The following is a 21,216-nucleotide window of genomic DNA, read 5'->3' on the forward strand; positions in this document are numbered from 1 at the left end:
GTCTCTTTCGCGGGCGGAGCTTGCGGGTCGGCTTCCCTCCGGACCGAGACGCGGGGTATGGGGGTGCGGTAAGCGCACGCTTGCTCGCTCGTTTCCAGCCCAAATGTCACTTTAAATCGTGTGCCTGAAAGCGAGCAGACCTGTTCATCCCGGCTACTGTTCCCGTCGCTGTCTTGGTGGAAATACCAGTGTTTTGTGCTTTGTGCCTCTATAAAACGTGAGACTGATTAGTCGGAGGACAAACTGGGAAGTCAGGAAAGGCGTCATCGTTAGGATTAGAGTCCTTCATGATCCTGTCCAAACTTCAGAAATGTAGGAAAAGCAAAGCTAAAGCAACGCTTCTTTGCAGCATATGTTGTGATTTTGTATCCAGTTGAACTCTGCCTGATGGGTCCCTCAGGCAGGATGACACTGGTTGTTACCTGCTCCTGCTTGGTGGTGGACCAGAGAGGAGAATTGAAGTTTGTCGTGTGCAGCCTGTAGGAAACATCACTTCAAGTGTTTGCTTTCCAGGTGTCTTCTGGTCTGTTTTTGCCATCACAAGGGTGGATGTGTGTGTTTAAGAAAACTTGTATGGGTAGGCAGGACTGTAGGGGAACATTTAGGTGCACAAAACTGGTGCTTGATGTGGCCTTTGACTCTAAGTGAATGCGGCTGGAATGAAGTCGTGTTTGGGTTGGGGCAATTTTTGTTTAATCTCAGCTCGCTTAAATGTTATGGAAGTTTCAGGACCTAAATTCTCTTGTTACTGTGCTCTTAGTGTGCTAACTCCCTGCTTTATTAGTTGTTTAATTGAAAGGGGGTTTTGTGTTGGTTTTCCCCACCTTGCCAGCTTGCTTTGAGTATTTGTGTACTATGCCCATGTTTTAATTATCGAAATCTACTTGCCTTAAGTGTGTTTTTTTTTTCTGCAAACTGTTAATCTTGATACGCTGAGCTCTATTTCTGTTGCAGTTTTTAACTGGCATATTGACTCTGTGATATCTTATCAGATTTTTTTCAGTGCTCTGTACGTGATTTTGATGGATGTGAGTTAGCCAAGTCATCCATGTTTATGGTTTAATTTTAAGGACATTACTTCCAACTATAGAGTGAATATTTACATTTGCAATACCGCTATGCATCTGAAACTTGTTAAGTTTAATTGGATTTGCCAAGGTTTTCTTGATTATTATGGTATTTACCCTGGAAACATCCAAGGTGAGGTTCGGCGGGGCTCTAAGCAGCCTGGTCTAGTTGAAGATGTCCCTGCACATTGCAGGGGGGTTGGACTAAATGACCTTAAAAGGTCCTTTCCAACCCAAACTATTCTATGATTGCAGTAGAGCCTTCAGTTCGGTGTTCTGTGAGTGGCCAGTTTTTAGCACTACTTGTGACTTTTTTTTGTTGTTTAAGGCACAGAAGTTCTCTCCTCCCTTGGAGTGAGTTTTTTTATGTTGACAATCTACCTGTGACAGTTGAAGGTGGTAGATCAGGACCAGGATACAGTAGTCTATTATAATTATTTATTTCTTCTAGATGAGAGGAAGGTAGGTGTTTTCTGATAAGTTGTGGACAGTGTAGGGGAAATGAGACATGCTTTTCTGCTGGATGGATTATTGCCTGTTTCATTTTGAGGCAAGGTGTTGCCCAACGTGCCTTCAAAGTGAAGCATGAAAGTAGCCCAAAAATAATAATGAAAGCTGGTTACTTCTAATGTGACAAAGAGGAAGTAACATAGTGTTAAGTGTCATCCACAGGTGAGCTTAGTAGGGCCTTACCTTAAATTTGTGGGGCGTTTCATAAAGCCTCTTTCATTTGCTTCATCCTGTTGTCTGTAGGTGAACTTTGTAGTTTATGTGAATTGTGTGAAGTTGAGATTAGCCGTGTGACGATGGTGCTCATCAGTGGTGGGATTTTAGCAGAGTGGATCCAAGAACTGGATGTACCTGGGCAGCTTCAAATTATTCTTTATAAATTGTCGTTTTTGCCCCCTTAGCAGGGAGAGCCATGTGGGGAGGTGTTTCTGCTGTTGGTAGGAATTATTGCCTTACTGAGATGACAATCTTGTTATGTTGACATTTTTGCTAAATGCTGACCTTTCTGTAACCTGCTTTTCTGGCCAAGTGTTGAGGAGCTGAAAGCAGAGCAGACTGGCATCTACTTCCTTGCTCCATTTTAGTTGAACTGAGCTGCAACAGGGCATGGATTCAATGTTTGATTTGTTTTAGAAAAATAAATTATATTTTAAAAAAAAAGGACGGAGTCTCTACTCTGAAGATTTTTGAATCTGAAGTAAGAGCCTGTGGTGTGGAATGAACTACGGGGACTCAAAGGGAACAAGGGTATGGGTCAGACTGATTCAATCCTGCTGCTGTGAGTCCTGCTGTTTAGCTGCTACCTGGAAACATGCTAGTGCACCACAAGTATGGATTTTTGGCTTAAAACAGTATATTATCATTATCTGCCTTCGCACCCAAGTTCAGCTTTAAGAGGCCTTGGAGAAGATGATGATGAATGCATCACAAGAAAGGTAATGGGTAACTTCTTTATGTCATTAGCTCTCTAACAAGTAAGTACAGTCAACAATAATGTGTCTCTTCTAACTAGCATCAGTGCAAGTTTGTTGTAGGAGATGAAGTGTTATCCAGATTGCTTAGTTCTTAATGTGTCCCAGGGACATAAACACTTGACGTAAGACTGTTTTCAGGGAGGGTCTGAAAGAGAGATGATGTTTGGGTTTTTAATTTTTTTTTTTCAGTGAACATATGTTGCCACTATAGATAGCCAAAATGTTAATATTATAAAGTTCTTACTAGAAGTTTAAGTAAAATTCAGGACTTAAAATCTGTTCCCTTGTCCAGAGGTGTCTCCTCTCAAGATTGCTAAAGTTAATGGTGAAATCAAGTTACTACTTTGTGAGGTGGTTGATGGATCTGTAACAAAACACAGACAGTCTGCTAATAGTGCTTTTTTGGAGTTGAGTATTTCTGAGTATTACATATCACATTTCAATTTCTATGGTTTTATTTTCTATGTCTCAATAAGTATACATGTCAAGTAGTTAATTTCATCTGAAGTCCTGATTAGAGACTGATAGCAAAATTGCTTTTCTGACTGCAGTTATATGTCAGGAAAATTTTTTAATTTCACCTTTTTCTGTCAAATATTCTCGCACAATATGACACCTGCTAGAAAGGCTGGAAATTAGTTACACTGTTTTACAAGTTATTTCTGTCTTTTGTGTTTCTGTATTTCACTGTTACAAAGAATTTAATTGTGTAGGGTGGTCAAAGTGTAAAAGAAGAGTTACGTTTTTTTTTTTTCTTTTGAATAGGAGACACTCTCCTGTCCTGCTCAGTTTCAGGAAATATTGCTAGAGTTAAATGAGGTGGTTGCTTAATTTAATTTGCTCTGTGTTTACTCCCATCTCTCATTTAGAAAGACTTTTCTGTCTTTTCGTATGAAATTGCCATTCTAATCGTCCCTAGTCCCAGACCCTCTCTAATTTATGCCCTTCTTTTAGGGTTTGGGTTACAAATGCTGCAGGCAGTATTCTGGCAGAGACCCTATTAATAATAATGCTATAATTTTCCTGTTTGCCCCCATCCTAATACCTTTGCTTTTGGTGGTAACTGCATATGGATTTAAAGTATATTCTGAGGTGATTGTAGGTCCATTTCTTTTGTTCATATAATTAATTTATATCACCGCATATCTTGCGGGGCAGGGGGGAATCATTTGTTTAATAAAGGTTGAACTTCATTTGCCATCTGACAGGTCATTCGCCTGGTGTGAGTGGACCCTTGGAAAGATTTTCAGCATCTTACAAAAGGAAAGACCTTTCCTTCACTTTCCCCTTTACTGAAATTCATATAGTTGTGATAATTACTGAGATTATTTTTCCTGCAAAGGTATCTGTTATACCATATGTGCCTTATTGCAGTTCTTTTTGTCATTTATGGCTTCAGCCAGTTAACGAATGAAGACACACAGCTTGGTAAGGGTAGGCTTTACTTGAGGTCTCATTTTTAAAAAAGAAAGTCTGACTTTCTGCACCCCAGTCCTATGGCATGGGAGTTAATTTTGGTGAGGGAGGTCATGTATCTACCAGCTCAGCTGCTTCATGCTGAAATTCTCAGATTTGGTGGGTATGTCTAGGGAACACCTAGTGACTGTTACTGCTTTCTGCTCTCAACTGTGTTTTGGAGCCTCTGGTTTCTGTTAGCACTCCTGTGTGTTGCTGGAAGAGAATGTGTCCAAAACAGATGAACTTGAATTTGGATGAACTCCCATTTGCAGAGTCCTATGCACAAATCTCTTCTCTCCACATCCATGCCCTTGCTCCTCTTTTCTGACATGATCCGATAAGGCGTCAATTCTTCTACAGTTTTGCTCGTTCTGAAATATTGAAACTGTGTCTTTTAGTTGTGTGCTTTTTGATAGACATTTTAGTCTTCCTTTCTTCTTGATTGATCTTACAGCTGTTGAAGCTTCTTTTGGCTTTGCTATAGGAATAAATGTCTGTCTTGAAGGCTATTTCAGCTTTAATTGTCTTTTGAAGCTTGTCAGGCAGGCAGAGAGGGGTGGATGTTTTGCCATCCTGTTTTTACTATGCTGAGTAAGTACTACAGGGCTTAGTTTCTGTGACTGTGGTTTCCTTAACCAATAATCCATGCCTTATTTAGGGTTTTTTGTTTGCCTTCATTTTGGATCTTTTAGCTTAACATCACCTTTATCAAAGCTTTGCTTTCTGAAATTGTAGCTCTGTCGGGTTTTGGTATCACGTGTCCTACCAGAATGTGGAACCTAATAATTTCTAGCATAACTCTTAGTAGTTAAATTCCTGTTAATTACAGCTGTGACTTTGTAGGATGGGCTGAACTGACGTAACAGCTCGTTGTTACATGAGAGGGGCGATTTCATACTCTGCTCCTGGCTGTCTTACTGCTTGCCTCACATTAGTTCTAGTGCTCAGCATGATGCCTGGGCCAGAGCAGTTAGCTAACCTGGCAGAAAACTAACCAAAAAAAGGGAGGCAGGGGGGTTTCTGCTGTCTTCGAGAGTTCAATCGGCTCCTGGGGCAGTCATGTGGATTTGGGAGATGCTGAAGGAGAGGACTGTAAGGGCTGCAAGCAGAGGGCTTGGGAAGCTGTTTAGGTGCATTTTCCTGAAGAGGGGAGCTAATCTGGGTCAGGAAGCCTGTCTGTGCCCTGGGACCAGTTATCCCATGAAGTAGCAACTTGTTTAGAAATTGCTCATGTGAATTTTGTTCAACAGTTCGCATACGAAGTAGTCAAAAGCAGAAGCACCCTGCTGTTACTTAGACTTTGATTTTTGGCCTAGTTTTTGTTGCAGCATTATAAACTTTATATTTGTCCTACAAATGGAAACTGGTGATACAAATTTAGCAAAAGATTCGCCTGCTTGGACCTTGGATTTTATGTCTATACTGATTTAGCTGAACAGATCTCTCCTTATGAATCTGCTGTTGTGGCATCTATTATGGGCAGTGCTAAATACTAGCCTTCCTCCTCCTTCTTTCCCCTCCTTTTCTTTTCAGATACACACCATGCACATTTCTTGCTTGGATGGTGTTTTGCAGATAGACCCCATATGTGTACTGCTCTACTCCGTTGCTCTTTCCTCCTCTATTTCAGAGTGATAAGGCCTTTCCAATTGTGAGGCATTGTGGTTAATGAATTTTTGTATAATACGGTAACAACAAAACCTGGATTTTTCTAGCTTTTATTTCTAGTGGGTGGCAGTTTTTCCTATAGCATTTTGATCTGATATCCTGTTGTTGTCACAGGGACACTAGTATTTGTTTCTTATTTAATTAGGTAGTACTTCTCCAGCTTGACTTAGTGGTTGGTGGACTTTTTTAAAACTCCTCCCTAGATGTGGCAATCTGTATCTCTGGAAAAGTATAGTTCTTTTAGCCACTGGTAGAATGAGGATCTCCATGTGGTCTTCCAGAGCAGATGTTGTATATATGCTGCTGACTGAGTGTAGATGCAGGCATTGTAGGCCAATCTTTGCTTCCGGAAGACCTGTATAGTGCATTCCCATTGACATAGTGAAATCTACATTTGAAGGAATTAGTTGCAGGCTCCTGCTCAGGGAAACAGGGATGGGACGAAGAACTCTTGGCTATTGCTGTTAACCTCATCATCACAAAGGCAGGGAGTTAGTGTGCTTAAGGTACAAATGGAAACAAAAAATAAACGTGTTTTCTTAGATGAGCCTCTTTAAAATTTTTGGTTGCATTTGCCAACTCAGAAATATTTGTTGAAATTGTTCTTCAGCTAGCTATTCCTTATGGATGCTCCAATCTCAAAACCCCAAGTAATTGGGAATTTTAGTGTGATTATGTGAAATGAAAGCATAAGGCAGTGTCCTCAACATACTGAGGTATGGCATGTATGCACACCCCCTCAAATTTAGAGTCAGAGCCAGCTCCAACGTGTATTCAAAGACTTCAGTCTTTCTCAGTCTCTCATTCATGTGAGCTTAGGCAAGGAATTGTTTCACAACTAGTGATTTCAAAGGTATTTGATGAGAACTCGTAAAACCCGTCAGGGGTACCTAATCCTCATCCTTTGCAAGGAACCCTTGTGTCACTACGATGAAGATGATCTCTCTTTTTTTTTAATACCCAGATTAACAAAGGCAATTCATATTCTTACTTGCGACAACACTTTCAATGCTAATAACCCAAATGGAATAGGATGCAAAGTGATAACTTATTCAGATTGTTGACTTCAAGTCATGTTTTCTTAAGTAACAACTTAGGACCTACAGTAGTTGGTAGCCTGCTGTTCCTGAAGGTATTGATGACATGCAGTAAATCGAATTTTGTTCCTTCCTTCTGGCTTTCATGAGTGCCAGCTGATGCTGGTCCAGATAATGGCCAGCTGGCCAAAGAGTTCCCCTACTGCTGGTGTTGAAGAAAGGAAGTAATGTGTAAGCTGAAGATGAAAAGACACAGTGCTTGTTCTTTCCTGCCCATGATCTTGAACAGTTCTTTTGAGAACATGACGTGTAAGAAGAAACACCTCTGTGATGGGAGGGGGCTGAATCAGCCATGAGGTGTGGAGGGCACAGGTTTGGCACTGCTTCTTGCTGCTCAGACTCTATTCTTTTGGCTGGGATTTTGCATGTCCTGCTCCAGATATATCTGTAGATTTATCTGTCTACTATTGATAGTTTTTTGGCATCATCATCACATAAGACTTTGTGATGAGTATCCTCGTATGTTTTAATCCATTTTGTTCTGAAATTGTCACTAGCGCCTACTTACCTTCTATCTTGCTTTAGTTGCATAGGACTTAGCAGAGCATAGTGACCTATGGAGCCATAGTCAGAGAAACAAATTCCTGATGGCTGAACACCGTATTGTTAAAATAAAATTTTTAAAAAATTACCAAAACATTTTTTGCTAGACCAGCAATGTCCCTGAAGCCTGTGAAATTTTTCCACCTTGGCTTGCACATCCCAGCTACATGCAGGATGCACAACTTCAGGATCTCCTCACTTGTATCCACTACAGTCATGTCTCACTGATTGTGTCTCATCTTGCTAGTTGCCCCGAACAACTACAAGTTGCCCCAAAACAGGTTTTTTAAGTTTTAACAAGACTCCCTGATGATCTCAGGTCTTTGTTAAAGCTTCAGTAATTTTTCTCATTAATCTTGGAGGTTAAAAAATGCTGACCTCTGATTCATGGACATCTTGCCTCTGTGCTTGTTTCTCACTATGAAAAGAGTATGTTGAGAAGTAAGGAATAAAAATCCTAGGTCATGCTTCAGTGGTGCCACTTTCTCATGTGTTGCCTTCATTCTCTGGTATGTATAAAAGGAACTCCCTATTTTTGCTGTTCCTAATGTCTTTTTTTCTCTTTTCCGCCATACAGTGATGAGTGGAGACACTGCTGCTATCAGTGGCGTGACAAATAATGACTTACAGGGAAGTTTGCCAGAGAAAATTTATTTTTTAACTGTTCTTTCCACAGTCTATCAAGTTTGGACTACTCCTTGACTTTTACATGATTCTCACTGGTCTCAGAATCTATCCATAACCAACTGCCTGCAAATGCCAGTACTCCCAGCATTGCAGAAGACCATTGCCACACCGAGGAACAGTGAGAGGTTTGACATCAGCTGTGCTAGGAATGACCTGAGTAGATCTCTAAACACAGGAATACACACTGTATTTCTTTCCAGATTGTATTGCTGGCTATTTTTAATGGTCCTAGGGATTTGGGTTTTTTTGCTCCACTTGTGGTTCCACAACCAGGTCTGAAGCTGTGATGTTAAGAATTAATACCTTACAGTATTTGGTGAGTCTTACGGCCAATCCATAAAATGTGCGAGACCTTGAGCTCCTAAAGGAACTTAAATGAGACCATTAACAGCTTAAAAGGTGGGCACCTATCTGCATCTTTAAGATCTGTAATTCTGGCGTTTGATTTGAAAACAGATTAGGGGAAAAAGTGAAAGCAGGACTGGTCTCACCTTTTGTGCCCTGTGCAGGGGGTACAGCAGGCACAGCATTCAGTGCAGCAGTGGCCCAGCACAGTGCAGCTCCAGGTACCAGGACTCCCCTGGGGAGAGGAGAGGCTGTAGCTGAGCATCCTTCAGGAGCTGCGGCTTTGATGATGGGGTGCAACTTTGCTGCCCTCTCCCCATAGCTGGGTGCAGGGGCACAGAAGCATGCTGAAAGTATGGGGCAAATGGCTCCTTGCTTTCCAGTCAAATGCAATAGTTCTGGAAGAGAAATTGTTATCATAATAATTCATTATAATCATAATTTATGTTGCTTCCTAATAGCTTTTAAAAAATTTAGCTTCCTTGGTTGCTCAGTAGAAATGTAGGCTTTAGCATGACAGAGCCCCATACGAAGTGCAGTGAAGCTGCTGAGTAATTGCTGCTGAAGTTGGTGACAGAGCTGCTGTGTGTACAAGGGGAATGCTTTCAAACTCTTTTGTTGCTGCCTTGGTTTTTTCACACCCTTGCAGCAAGAGGAGGATGCTGTCACTGGTGGGTAGTAAGGACCAAGGCGCAGGCAGTGAAATGAGCAGAAAGTCTTGCATCGCTCTCGTGGGAGTCTGGGAAGCAGTCACATACATTGCACGGTGCAGCCCTTGATGCTCCCTGGGCCCTGCTCATCTGCTGAGAGATCCATGTGTAACTGCTTTGAAGCCAGTATCTTGGTGGTCGGTTTGTTTATGAATTTTTAATATGGAAGTACAGCATGGTTGAGGACTTGCATAATTTAGGGCTGTTGTGTGGCAGCATATAGTTTCCTGAGGGTACTTAAAGGTTTAGTTCTTGATACAAATTAGCTGGGTTTTTCTGAGATAGCTTGCTTTATTGTTAGAAAATAAATCCAGGATGGGAAATATAGTTGGAAGTGTACTTCCTACAAATGTATACTGGAGAAGAGCATGAATTCATACAGAATTCATATTGTTTGGTGCACTGTCATTAAGCACAAATGTGGATTACTTTAAATAAGTGTTTTGGATAGAACTCAATAATGATGGTTATCTAATGAAAATATATGCTGTAAGCCCAATAAAAAATAAATGAATGGTTTATTTGGAAAAAAAAATTCTAACCTTGCATGAAATGTAAATATACAAGATGTTTTTATTTATTGGCTCCTCCTGAGGCTGTTTTTGCTTCAGAAAAAAAAAAAAACAAACCTCAGCACATGGTTTCACTGTTTTAGACCCTTGTGTATCGGTTGCTTTTTGACTTTTGTGTTGTCAGAGAATGTCGAGTTGAGAATGCAGAGCTGGTTGCGGTGTTCTGCTCTCTAAATATTTTTTTTGTTGTTGTTTGTAGGCTCGAAATGTCAACACGGGTGAGCTAGCAGCAATTAAAGTAATAAAACTAGAACCAGGTAAGTGTTTCTTAACTGAAATAGGCCACAGAAACAAAATATTTTCATGCTTAAAGCAATTGTACAAAATCAGTTGAGTCCACTTATTGAAATAAAGTATAATTGTTGCCTTTTAGTGTAGGACAAAATAAAATTTGTTCTTAAAAAATAACAATCATGGTGTGATAAATGATTTCGTCCCACACAGGTTTCCAATTTAAGTTTGCAATTTATTAAACGAATAGAGGCAAGCAAACAGCGCTGGGTGCGCCGGGAGTCTCCGCTCCACCAAGACGCAAGCCTTCACTTCTTACAATTCCTTCCTTTTATACTTTTCTAGGCTTAATTTCTCGTTTTTCTCTGCTTTTTTCTTGGAAGATGACTCTTTCTCTAAGTACGTCACCACTTCCCCGGTCTGTGCATGCTTCATCTTTTTCTAGGTGGTCGTCCGGTGGTCGTTGGGAGGAAGATGCTCCTCTTCATCAGTGCACTCTACATGACCTCTCTGTTTGCGCATGCGCTCTGTTATTCTACTTATATAATGCTACCTTATTTGGCTATACATTTTCTCGACATTTCTGCGGTTATCTACAACACTGGTTTGCACTAGTATATCAGGAACTAACATACGTATATCAGGAGGCTACATAAGCTACACATATCAAGGAGTTACCTAAGCTATACGTATCAGGAAGTTACATAAAGACTATGGTTTCTTCTATTTAACACCACTCCCCTGTTTATGGTCATGGCCTACATACATTCCTTTATTTCAATATAAATGACATTTGCTTCAAGCTTATATTCACTAGATTTTCTTTACAGGAATCACTCATTCCTCACAATGACAAGCAAGGTGAGAGAGGAAAAATTGTAATTGGAGAACCATTTCAGTAAGAGTTGTTTTAAGTACTATGTTTTCAACCCGTGTGATACAAAAAGCTGTATAGAAAAAAAGAAATGAGGAAGACAGCAACGCAGAAAAGAATTTACCTGGAGAGAGCATAGAGGGAGAAATAAAAAGAAGGAAGGGTGAAATAATAGATGAGCATTAGTGTCTGGGAATTGAGTACTTTTGCTGAAATTCTCTTGGAGACTCTGATCAGGACTTCATTGCATGCTAGATTTATGCTTGAACTGTGCTTAAGTTGTGATTTCACAAAGTGTCTATGCTCTACAGATCAGTTATCAGCCTGCAAGTGCTGTTCTATTAATATGGCTAGAGTTGTTGAACAAGAGTACAGTAATCTGGGAAATCTAAAATGTCCAGACTTTTTGTTTAACTCATAACTGTTGGTGTTCCATTTCAAGATTTAACTGGTGGGGACATACTTTTAACTACTACCTTGTTTGATCCTTAAGGTCTGTGCAGGCAAGCAGGGAAAGAAGTTGCTACTTTCTTCTATTTTTTTCTCTTACAATTCTGTAAGTGATTAGAAATGTTGCGTTTATATAATGCATGCATGTTTAAAAAGTCAAGACAGGACAGTGTGTTACTACGTAGTTCCAAAAGTGTATGTTTATTACACTTTTATTCACACTGGAAGTTGTGGTCTCAGACTATCTTGTCTAGTTCTGCTGCTTTGGCTCTTTATGTCATTTCCCATTGCTGGAGTACTTAGTTTGGTAACCCATGTACTGCACAGCCAAGCCAAGCAGCTATGCTGTGTCTCCCTATAGAACTGTAAAGATAAAACAGGGAAAGGAGACCTGCGTAGTGGGTAAAGAACCATAGGACTCAGCAGACTCAGATGATGTCTCAGTTGCATTTAATAATGCAACTTTTTACACAGCTGACCTCCACTCTCAAAAGTATGAAGTGACCTGGTTGAAAAGAGTGTTGTATAGATTGTGCTGAACAGAACTCAGAGAACGGTGCTGTGCGTGTTCCCTGAGCTGTGGACAGAGCCTGGGGATGTGCTGGGGTAACTTGCCCTCATGCTGTGCTAATAGGGATAACAACTGGCATCTTGCAGTTAAACCAGATATTTTTGGCAGCCTTTGGATACCTGAGTGGTGCTCAGAGAATGCACTTTAGCCAACCTCTGTTTTGCTCAGTGAGCTCAGTTTCTCTCTGTCACTTCTAGTTGCGGTAGAGGCTTGACTCACAGCTTCAGATGGGCAGTGTTCATATTCCATAACCGTGGCACTGGCTTCTTTTGCAAATTTTGCGGATTAGGGGAGAGTGTGAAGACTAAGGGTTAATAATGTTTAGGCACTTATGCTACTTTAATATTTTGGATTCAATGAAAACACTGGTCAAATCATGGAGGAGTTGTGTCTTTTCATGGAGATACCTGTCTGTATGTGAAAATAATTTCTTGTTTGTTCTTCAGCGTTTGCATGTTTACAGGTCTAGCCAGGGTACAGTAAACCATCATGGATACACCACAGATAGTAGACAGTCTGTTGTGATGATAACTTGCAACTTGTGGTTTGAAATTTGTTTTCAGTTAAATAAAATACATGTGAATACTGTGTTTCTGGTTAAAAAGAACCAAATGGTCACCAGTATTTTGACATATTGGGAGAAAGTTAAAACATATTTTCTCTAGGTAGTAGCTTGGCCAGTTCTGTTGTAATTTGTTGTGTTACGTTTGAAATTTAGTAACAGCCATATTTGAGAATGATTATGGGTTGCAACAATTGATAAATATGAGCTTAGTGTCTATATTCAACTTTTTAGATAATAACTTTGGTTTCTGGTTTAAAAGCTCTTTTGAGTTATGTTGAAATGTGCTATAGCAGTACACTAAAAAGAGAATTTTGACATGCTTTGAACTTGCCTGTTTTTTCAACTTGCTTTAAAGAGTCTCTGAAGTTATTCATGAACGTAAATGGTTATTTTAGGCCTTCAGGCTTGTTTCATCTATGAAGTCCTTGAGTCCTTGAGATCAGCAAGAATGAGTTGTTTTTTGTGAACTGTGTATGTCTAGTAACTAAAAAAACTTCAGAATAACTTATTTTGAAATAACATACTAGACGAGCTGTAACTTGCCCTTATGACTTAGGAAAAAGGAGCACCACTGTAAGATACTGAACTGCAAAAGAGCACTTGGCATGTATTTCTTAAAAAAAAAAAAAAAAGGAGGCTGTCAAATACCTGTTACAGTCTTTCTTTTACACTTGATATCTTTCTCACCCTCTCTTTTACCTACAAAACCCCTGCACACCATCCCCAAAGCAAAAATGTGTCTGGGAAACCTGTTAGGTTTTCAGTGTCATACATTATTTTCTCAGTGTACAGATCTGGTAAGAAGCTTTTATAGAAAACCAGGTACAACCAAGGTACCAAATAGTAATATTTGGGTAAGTGCCACATCTGTGTCAGCGTTTTATCTGGACATACGTTACGCTCAGTCCATAAACTTCTGTGCTTACCGAGTTTACTGAAGAGTTGCAGCAGCAGTGTACTATTGAATGTTTTTCCTCAGGAAGATGATCATGGATTTTGGATGTGTGGCCAAAAATAGCAAAGTTTTGTTATGTTTTTAAGAAGCTGGGCTATTGGCAGGGCACATGCAGATGAACACAGTTGGGGTCTCAGGGAAGATAAAGACTTTAGGAAGAGGTATCAGATAGCAGATGTGAGGTCCATCTGGCCCAGAATGAAACTTCTTAATATAGTTACTTATTGCTAAGCCCTTGCTAATAAGTATTGATTTACAGCTGCTTAATGTATTTGTGAAACTGGCAGGTAATTAATGTTTATTTTACAAATACGTACTGAACTAGTTGAGATGCGAGTATAAACAAAGCCAATGAAAATATTCATGCTTCTGCTTTTCAGGAGAAGATTTTGCTGTTGTGCAGCAGGAAATCATTATGATGAAAGACTGTAAACATCCAAACATTGTTGCTTATTTTGGCAGCTATCTCAGGTACAGTTAGTTTCTTTTGCTCACTTAAAAATGCCTCTCTATCTCCTTGTAAAGGACAGGTCTGTAAGGTGACTTAGGCAAAACATAATTTACCAAATAAGTATTATCCACCTGTATATTTTTTTTTTCATTTACCTTAAAGTCTGTTCTGTTTACTACAGTGTCTCTCTATGAATGATGTTTCTCTTAGCAAAACCGTTCAGTGGCCATGTAGTCATGTTTCCTTGAAAATGAGTTGTTTAAAATTTGAATTTAATACATAAACAGAAAATTAAGCAGAAGTGTGACAAGAATGAACAAAGAGTCTGTGTATATAGTATCATTTAAATCTGTTTCAGTAAAATGTTTCTTAAATTTGCAAAACTTTGGGAAGTATAAATATTACATAATACAGATAAAGTTCTCAGAAATCTTCTGACTTAACTGGTGTTGGCATGTAAAATTGTCTGAGAACTCAAAATTGAATGTTATGGGGAAATAAGGAGGAAAAGAATTATTGGGATTTTCCTTGCTTAAGAGTAGTGCTATGTTAAGCTTTAAGGACAATTTCATACTGAAATGCCTAAGAGTCTAAACTGTGCAGCCTTTAGGAAGCCCACTGGTGATAAGTGTTCTGGATTTGTTTTGAAATCTAAAAATAATTGATATTTTAGCTCTTTTATCTTTGCTTTTCTCTCTTGAGCTGCAGAGTTGTTTAGGATTTTCAATGTAGTAATAGTATATTGTTATAGTATATCTAAATTGTTCTGTCTCATTATTTTCTGTAATTTCTTTTGTAAGGTATTGCGTTTACTTGTTACAAGTACAGTAAACTTACACTCCATACAAAGGCTCAATATTGAGAAAATTGATGGCTAGTTTCTAATAATGTTTGCTATTATAAATCTTTCTAATACATCCTGACAAATGTTTTATGCTAGATATAGCAATTGCTTGTTACTTAAGACCTAGACCTTTTAATGCTGGATTTTGTGAACCTACATTGTCTAATTTTGGCCATATCATGCCATGTAATAAAAAGCTTTTAAAAAGCTCTAAAAAAGCTGTGATGCTCTTTATGGCAGAGGCTTCTCCTTCCTTTTGCGTATTCACAGATCTTCTGTGTGTTTGGGGACAACAGAGGTGGGACATGACAGCTCTGCATGCTGTGAAGATTGCTAGGCCCTATTCACAAAGGAAAGATGCCAAGTTGTGTTAATTGTGTACTAGACTTCAGCGACTCCAGCAGAAAGTCTCCATGATGGCTATCTGCTGCAGCCAAAAGCTCTCCAGCAATATAGGCCAAGTGCTTTTGGATTGGGAAGTGGGAAGATGCAGGCGGTATTTTCACGTGAAAAATCTTGGTACATGGAAGCCTTTCAACAAAAAATTACCATCTTTGAAGCAGGAACATATGACAGAATTTGCTTCTCATATTTGGAGTGCATCTTTTCCTTTTAAAAATCCTTTCAAATTTGACCAAGTTATCTTCTGAAATACCGTATTTCTTTTACTTTCATTCTAGATCAGCTAAAGCTTAGGAGATCCCAGTTACTAGGCCAGCATGCACTGGTTTGGTGCATGCTTGCAGTATTACAGAAGATCTAACACGTGCTTCCTGGCTTGCTTGGCTGTTGTTGAGCGTTCCTTGTTTTGCTCTGGGATGAGCTGGGACAGAGTGTTGAAATGGCAAGTGTGGAGCACTTTGTAGTGCTCTTAGTGACCTTGATGTTGAACACCTGTGTAGTTGGAACAAACTGAAATTGGACAAGTTGAGTGTGCCAGAACATGGAGACAGTGTTGGGGAAGAGAGAAAGTCCTGGCAATAAATGGTAGAGGAGAAGGAGACGTCTCATGCAGAAAGTCATCTGACTAATGTTGTCCTGAGGAGTTTCTTCTCCTTGCCTCTTGCCTCTCCTTGCCTCACTGAATAGCCCTGGACGCGCACTGAAACCATGTTTTATCACTGATGGGGTGCATTGCATCTTAGTAAGGGTATCTTGTTAGCTTTTTGTCTGAGTGAAAGTGTTACATGCTGACATGTGATTCAAGTTAATAGAATCTGTATTTTGAACTACGTTTGCTTTAGTGTCATTTCAAAGGTCTGTAGTGGAAAAGCTGGTCATGTTAGTATTTCACAGGTATAGTTTAGTGTGGAGCGTGAAGGAATTTTCCAAGAGCAAATGTATTTTCAGAATAAAATTAAGTAGAAATGCACTGCATGTATGAGAACAAACAAAGCAAGCAAGCTGTTGACTAGCCTATTAGATGAGCACCATCTGCACGCTGCACTGAGCAAGGCTGGGAGTCTGTACCACTTGCATTATCGTGCAGGAAGGGATCAAAGTCTGAAAATAAAATCAACAAGCTATGCTGTTCTGGCATCCTGTACCTTGAAGGGTGCTTGTCTTGGCATCCTGAATATTTTTTTAATGCCAGGCTGGTCTGTGAGCTGCCCAAGTTTGTGCAGGTATGCATACAGATAGGGCATATGTACATGTAGGGACTTGTTATTCCCAACTAGGAGTGTCTGCACTTCAGTTTTGAATGTTCAAGGTTAATTTGAAGGTTAACCTAAATTGTGTGTTACTTCCATTCAGTGCAGTACTGGCAGGCTTTTTCTTGTACGTGAACAATCAATTCTTAATACTGCTATATATCTCAAATTAATGTTCAAATTTTTTTAAAGAATTTGTGGAGTTATTAGTCTGTTTGACAGCAGCTTATGGATTGCTGGGTGATAAAGTTGGCAAGGGATCTTGTGACCTCCTAAAGGCAGTATTTGGAAGCTTTGTGTTTTGGTGACTAAGCTTCTTAAGTGGATGTTCCATATTTTGAAAGTTGTGTTGCTGGGATCGCATAACACTGCACCTCTTCAGTCTTCCTTCCAACCTCAAAGCCTGCTTTTGTTTGGGAAGAGAGCACCTTTTTGTACGTTAAGATGTCCTCCACTGCACATGATGACTCTATTTGTACCTGTCTGCAGTACTGGGAAGGAAGTTGTGTTGACATTTTTCTGGACATGTGACACTAATTCTGGCGTGTTCCACAAATCTGAAAGTCATTGTTATAAGCCTTTTCAGAAGACAAATTTAGAAGAAAGATGTGAGTGAGGAATTGCAGAGGGGAGGGCTGGTGCTCTGCAGTGTTGTTGAATTTACCCTGAGCTGTTTTTCTAACATATTGAACTTCGGACCAGGAGGTAAGGGTTCCATTTGTGTGTGTTTGTGGAGGTGAGATTAATTGCAATGTAGAAGCACTGACAAATGTATCCAGTTGTCCTACCAGCTGCTTCTTTTAACTAGTCATCGTGGGAACAGATTGCTTAGTATAACTAATAAAAAGCTGCTTTTGATGACTTTTTAAGATTTCGTGTGAAAACAGACTATGAACAAATATTATTGCATTCAACTTTCTTTAAAATTTTTAGATTGAAATGGTCCCTCTTCTCCTGATGGGGTATTCAGGCTGGGTGTTCTTTTTCTTCAAAAAACAGTTTTCCTCTTGTCTTAGGGTATCAAAATATACCTTTGTAGCCTCAGGATTAAATTTTGGTAAATATAGTATATATTTTGGCATTCTCTTGTGCTCTTGCTTGGTCCCCTCCTCTTTCTTTGGTGTAGTGCTTCTCTTTTGTCTGGGCAATTGAAAGTCTGTCTTTGAGGCCTCTCATTGTCTGACCTTTTGTTTTCCAAGTATCTTTAAGTGCTAAGAACAATAAGAAGGATACCATCATCGAATACTTGGCACTTACCAGTATATTGTTCCCCATGCTTCTGTTTATGTATGGATTTCTCACAGCCAAATTTCTGCCTTGCTGCTAGCCTGCGTATTAAGTTGCAGATGCTAAACGGTATTGTTGATCCTGTCTCTGTTTTGTTTGCTACGCTTGCCATATGCTCTGCAGACACAGAAAACTATGTACACCATTACTGTTGATTACATGGATCTTCACCTGTCTCAAAGCACTTAGGCACAATAATGAAAGGCTAGGTAGTGAATTAGAAATGCAATCTCCTCTTTTGATCCTCCTGATTTTTTTTTTTCCTTTTCTGTAGGACTTTTCCACACTGGGCAGTTAATGCCCAGTTAAGTGAAGGTGTGAATTTATAGCACTTAGCTACTTCATGTCTCTTACTTGGCTGTGCTCTGCTGATGTCCCAATGCTGCTAGGGTTGCCCTGTCTCTTTCCCACTTCCACACTACTGCTGGCATCAAACAGGATGCAGCTGTATGGGAAAGAGCGGCTTTCATGAGCCCAGTGTCCCCAGAAGTGTCCCTATTTGAGCCCTGCATCATTGTGGGGAGTAAACAAGGGACTTGCACATGTCTGCCTCTTCAGTGCTTCTTTCTCACTTGTATTCCTCTGCCACTGCTAATTGTTTTCTCTCACAGATAGTCACATTGCTTCCGTGTCTGACTTTTGATCAGTTATTTCAGTGGAAAGCCTTCTTATTATTTCAAGCAGTTAACCCCTAGAAACATATGGAGTTAAGAGCCAGGGACTTCTGTTGCTTAAAACCTGTAATTGTAATGCCTGAACAATACCCTTCCCACCTTTAGAGGAACCAGCCAGGATGTAGCTTTGAGGACCATGTGGACTATGCACATAAAAGGGGAGGAGATTCAAGAAAGACAGTTCTTCCTTGGAACAGCAGCTATTCTAGCTGTTACCTGCTGGTGAGAATACTTGCAATTTGCAGCTGAGGGGACAGGCTCAGTACTTACACCCATTAACTTGCAAAACACTTCCATGCATATTGGCATTGCCCACAAGAGTGTCTCAACTATTCTAACAGAGCTTTACAAATGCAAGGAAACCCAAGACCAGGGGTCATGGGCCAGCTGCAGAACAATCATTGGTCTTTCCTTCTGTTGTCCTGTGTCACAATCTGCCCTAGGATGGTTGTATGCAATTTTTCTTTCCTGTGTGTTTTGATGGCCAGGAATGACTAGGCAAGTCCCAGATTTTCTACTCTCCAGAACACCTTTCTGTGGCCACACATGGTACATCTGTCTTACCAGTGAAAATTACTACGTGAAAATAGAGTTTAGTGTCCATAATAGAAGATACCTTTGAATCCTTCAGCCCATTGTCTATTCTTGGAAAGCACCTTTTATGGAGGTACAGTGAGTCAAACTGAATTGGTTCTCTTAGTAAGAGGAATCTAAAGAAGTTCCGTCTGACCGCTGCCACTGAAAATATGTATAGGTATTTTTGCAGGAAAACACTTACCTGAGAAGGCATTTACCCACAGCATGGACTCCACTCTGCCTAGTTTTGACTAAAGCACTAGATTTTCACTGCACTTGTTGTGAAAGAAATTTAGCTGAGAGAGATCCCTAGGGCTTTTTGGTTTGGATTTGTTTCTTTTTGTTTTGTTTATGTTAATTCCTCTGTTATGAAAAAAGCAGAGAAGTGAAAATGAGGAAGAAATAAGAACCTACATCTGTTTTCTCTCTACTCTCAGTAAAAGTGTATTTCAGTTTCATAGTAGATCTTGAAGAAAAATCAGTGTGTATGTTTCACTAACAGTGTTTATTACCCAAAATATTCCAAGGTTTGTTGGAGTGTTTCATTAGTTACAATTTTGACAGTGAAGTATCGCATAAAGACTAAATCATTATTTGATTTGTACTTTTCATAATGTAGATCTTGTTATGTTGTGCTTTATGATGTTTGAGTCTGCTGACTTATCTTTTATAGGTGCTATTTTCAAATCTGACAGCTAATGAATGGTTTTGTTCACTTTTTAGACGAGACAAGCTATGGATTTGCATGGAGTTTTGTGGAGGTGGCTCTCTGCAGGATATTTATCATGGTATGTTGAGACTGTAATTCCTTAAAATCAACAGCTTATTTTCAAAAACGGATATTATTACAGTGTTTTCGAATTGGAAAGGAGGAATCCTAAATTTAGTATCCATAATAATCCATTGAAGGTCAGTTTTAGCTTATGTATTTATATAATCGTTTGGGTTTGTTTTTTTTAAACAAAATTAGCTATAGTGGGGTGTTTTTGAGCAGGAGGAATTATTTCCTTCCTTCAGTAGCTTATATACCCATCACTACTTTTCAAAGGCTGTAAAATTAGACAATATTGTATTGTAAAATTAAAAAAATTATATCCTGATATGTTGTTTTACTTCATAGCCATTTTGTTTCTGAGCTTTTGAACTTTGCTTTAGTATAATCCATACCATTGCCTACAGGTACCTAGATAAATGGATTGATTAGCATGGATGATCTTGTTCTTTGTAAACAGTGATGTTTTGTATATTTGTATAGCAGTAGTGCCATGAGGGTGTGGGGTTTGTTTTTTTTTCCCCTAACGCTGGATGCATGTCATGTGAAAAGCAAAGGTGGCCTATATATTTGCTTTAGACTTAGGTGCAATGAGTGGGCAAAGAAACAAGGGGCGTGTGTGCATCTCTTGCATAAAGAGAGGATTAGTCAATTCATTGCTAGTTTTCAAGAGACAGAATCAATTTTGAGGGATTTTATTGCCCTGGAGTTAAGACTTCCTTAGGAAAGAAATATGCTGTGAGTGAGTAATGGCTCTTGTTCTCAGGTTGTGTTTTTCAGACAGGAAATCCATCCATATCCTAAACTGTGAAGATTTTACATGTTAGGATCTTCACATCCTTCTCTTGTGCGTAAACAGCTTGTATAGCTTTTTGCATTTAACTTGGGTGCAGTTAAAACAAGGCAGCAATTCACAAGTTCACACTGTGCTTGTGGCATAGTCATTTGAGCATGGCCTTGTTGATCCTTTACATCTTTGCTGGTGTTGATAAAAGCATTGTGTCTAATAGGCTTTGTTATGTCAAGCACCTGTAGAGTAGGAAATGAGCTCATGCTGTATAAATGCCCTGAACAGATGTTGTACAGGAGCGGTTTCCTGCTGCAGCTCATTTTTGGCTTTTCTCCCCATAGTTAGAGTGGAAGATTTCTGATCTTAATTACATTCTAAAAGGTCTTATTCCAACTAAACTATAGGCCTCTAATCTTAAGTCCATTTAACTTCAGCAGAATTAAATTTCTCAAAATAAACATACATGCCTAAAAATATGCAGTCTGCGTGCTAATATATTTAGTTTTATGTGGGTTTGGAACTTTCTTTCAGAAAAGGGAGGATGGATTTAGACCTGAAGGTCTAGATCCATGATACTAATTTATTATTATTATTGCATGATACTAATTTATATTATGGTTGTGGGTTTTGTAGAACCAAAGCAGTTAGGTGCTTAAGCCTTGCTTCATTTTTAACTTGCTACTTCTTCAGTTTCCTTTGAGAAACCCCATCCAACTTCTCTATTTGTTTTCTCTGGAAAACCTGAGAAGCTTGCAGTTAGGACTGCATTTTGTGGTCTTAGAACCCTTTAATTTCAGGATCAAAGTCCAGTGACTGACAAGTCACAGGCCATTTCTTGCTTGCTGTTCAGTGGTTGGGTTACGTATTTATTCAGAATTTAATTGTTTTCCTAT

The 21,216-nt window shown here is 39.4% G+C and overlaps 1 protein-coding gene across 1 annotated transcript in view; it reads left to right on the plus strand.

Annotated features, from left to right (window-relative positions):
- Positions 1 to 9,830: 9,830 nt before the first annotated feature.
- The window catches only part of LOC104621570 (mitogen-activated protein kinase kinase kinase kinase 3-like), a gene marked incomplete at its 5' end in the record, with an annotated part of 28,150 nt that continues 16,764 nt past the window's right edge, over positions 9,831 to 21,216 (plus strand). Inside the window, 3 exons of the mRNA XM_010288090.1 lie at positions 9,831 to 9,888; positions 13,658 to 13,748; positions 19,485 to 19,549. Of these exons, the coding sequence (XP_010286392.1) occupies positions 9,831 to 9,888; positions 13,658 to 13,748; positions 19,485 to 19,549 (214 nt within the window). The remainder of the gene's footprint in view (positions 9,889 to 13,657; positions 13,749 to 19,484; positions 19,550 to 21,216) is intronic.

This window comes from Phaethon lepturus, unplaced genomic scaffold (genome assembly GCF_000687285.1).
Source record: "Phaethon lepturus isolate BGI_N335 unplaced genomic scaffold, ASM68728v1 scaffold9545, whole genome shotgun sequence".
Taxonomy (NCBI): domain Eukaryota; kingdom Metazoa; phylum Chordata; class Aves; order Phaethontiformes; family Phaethontidae; genus Phaethon; species Phaethon lepturus.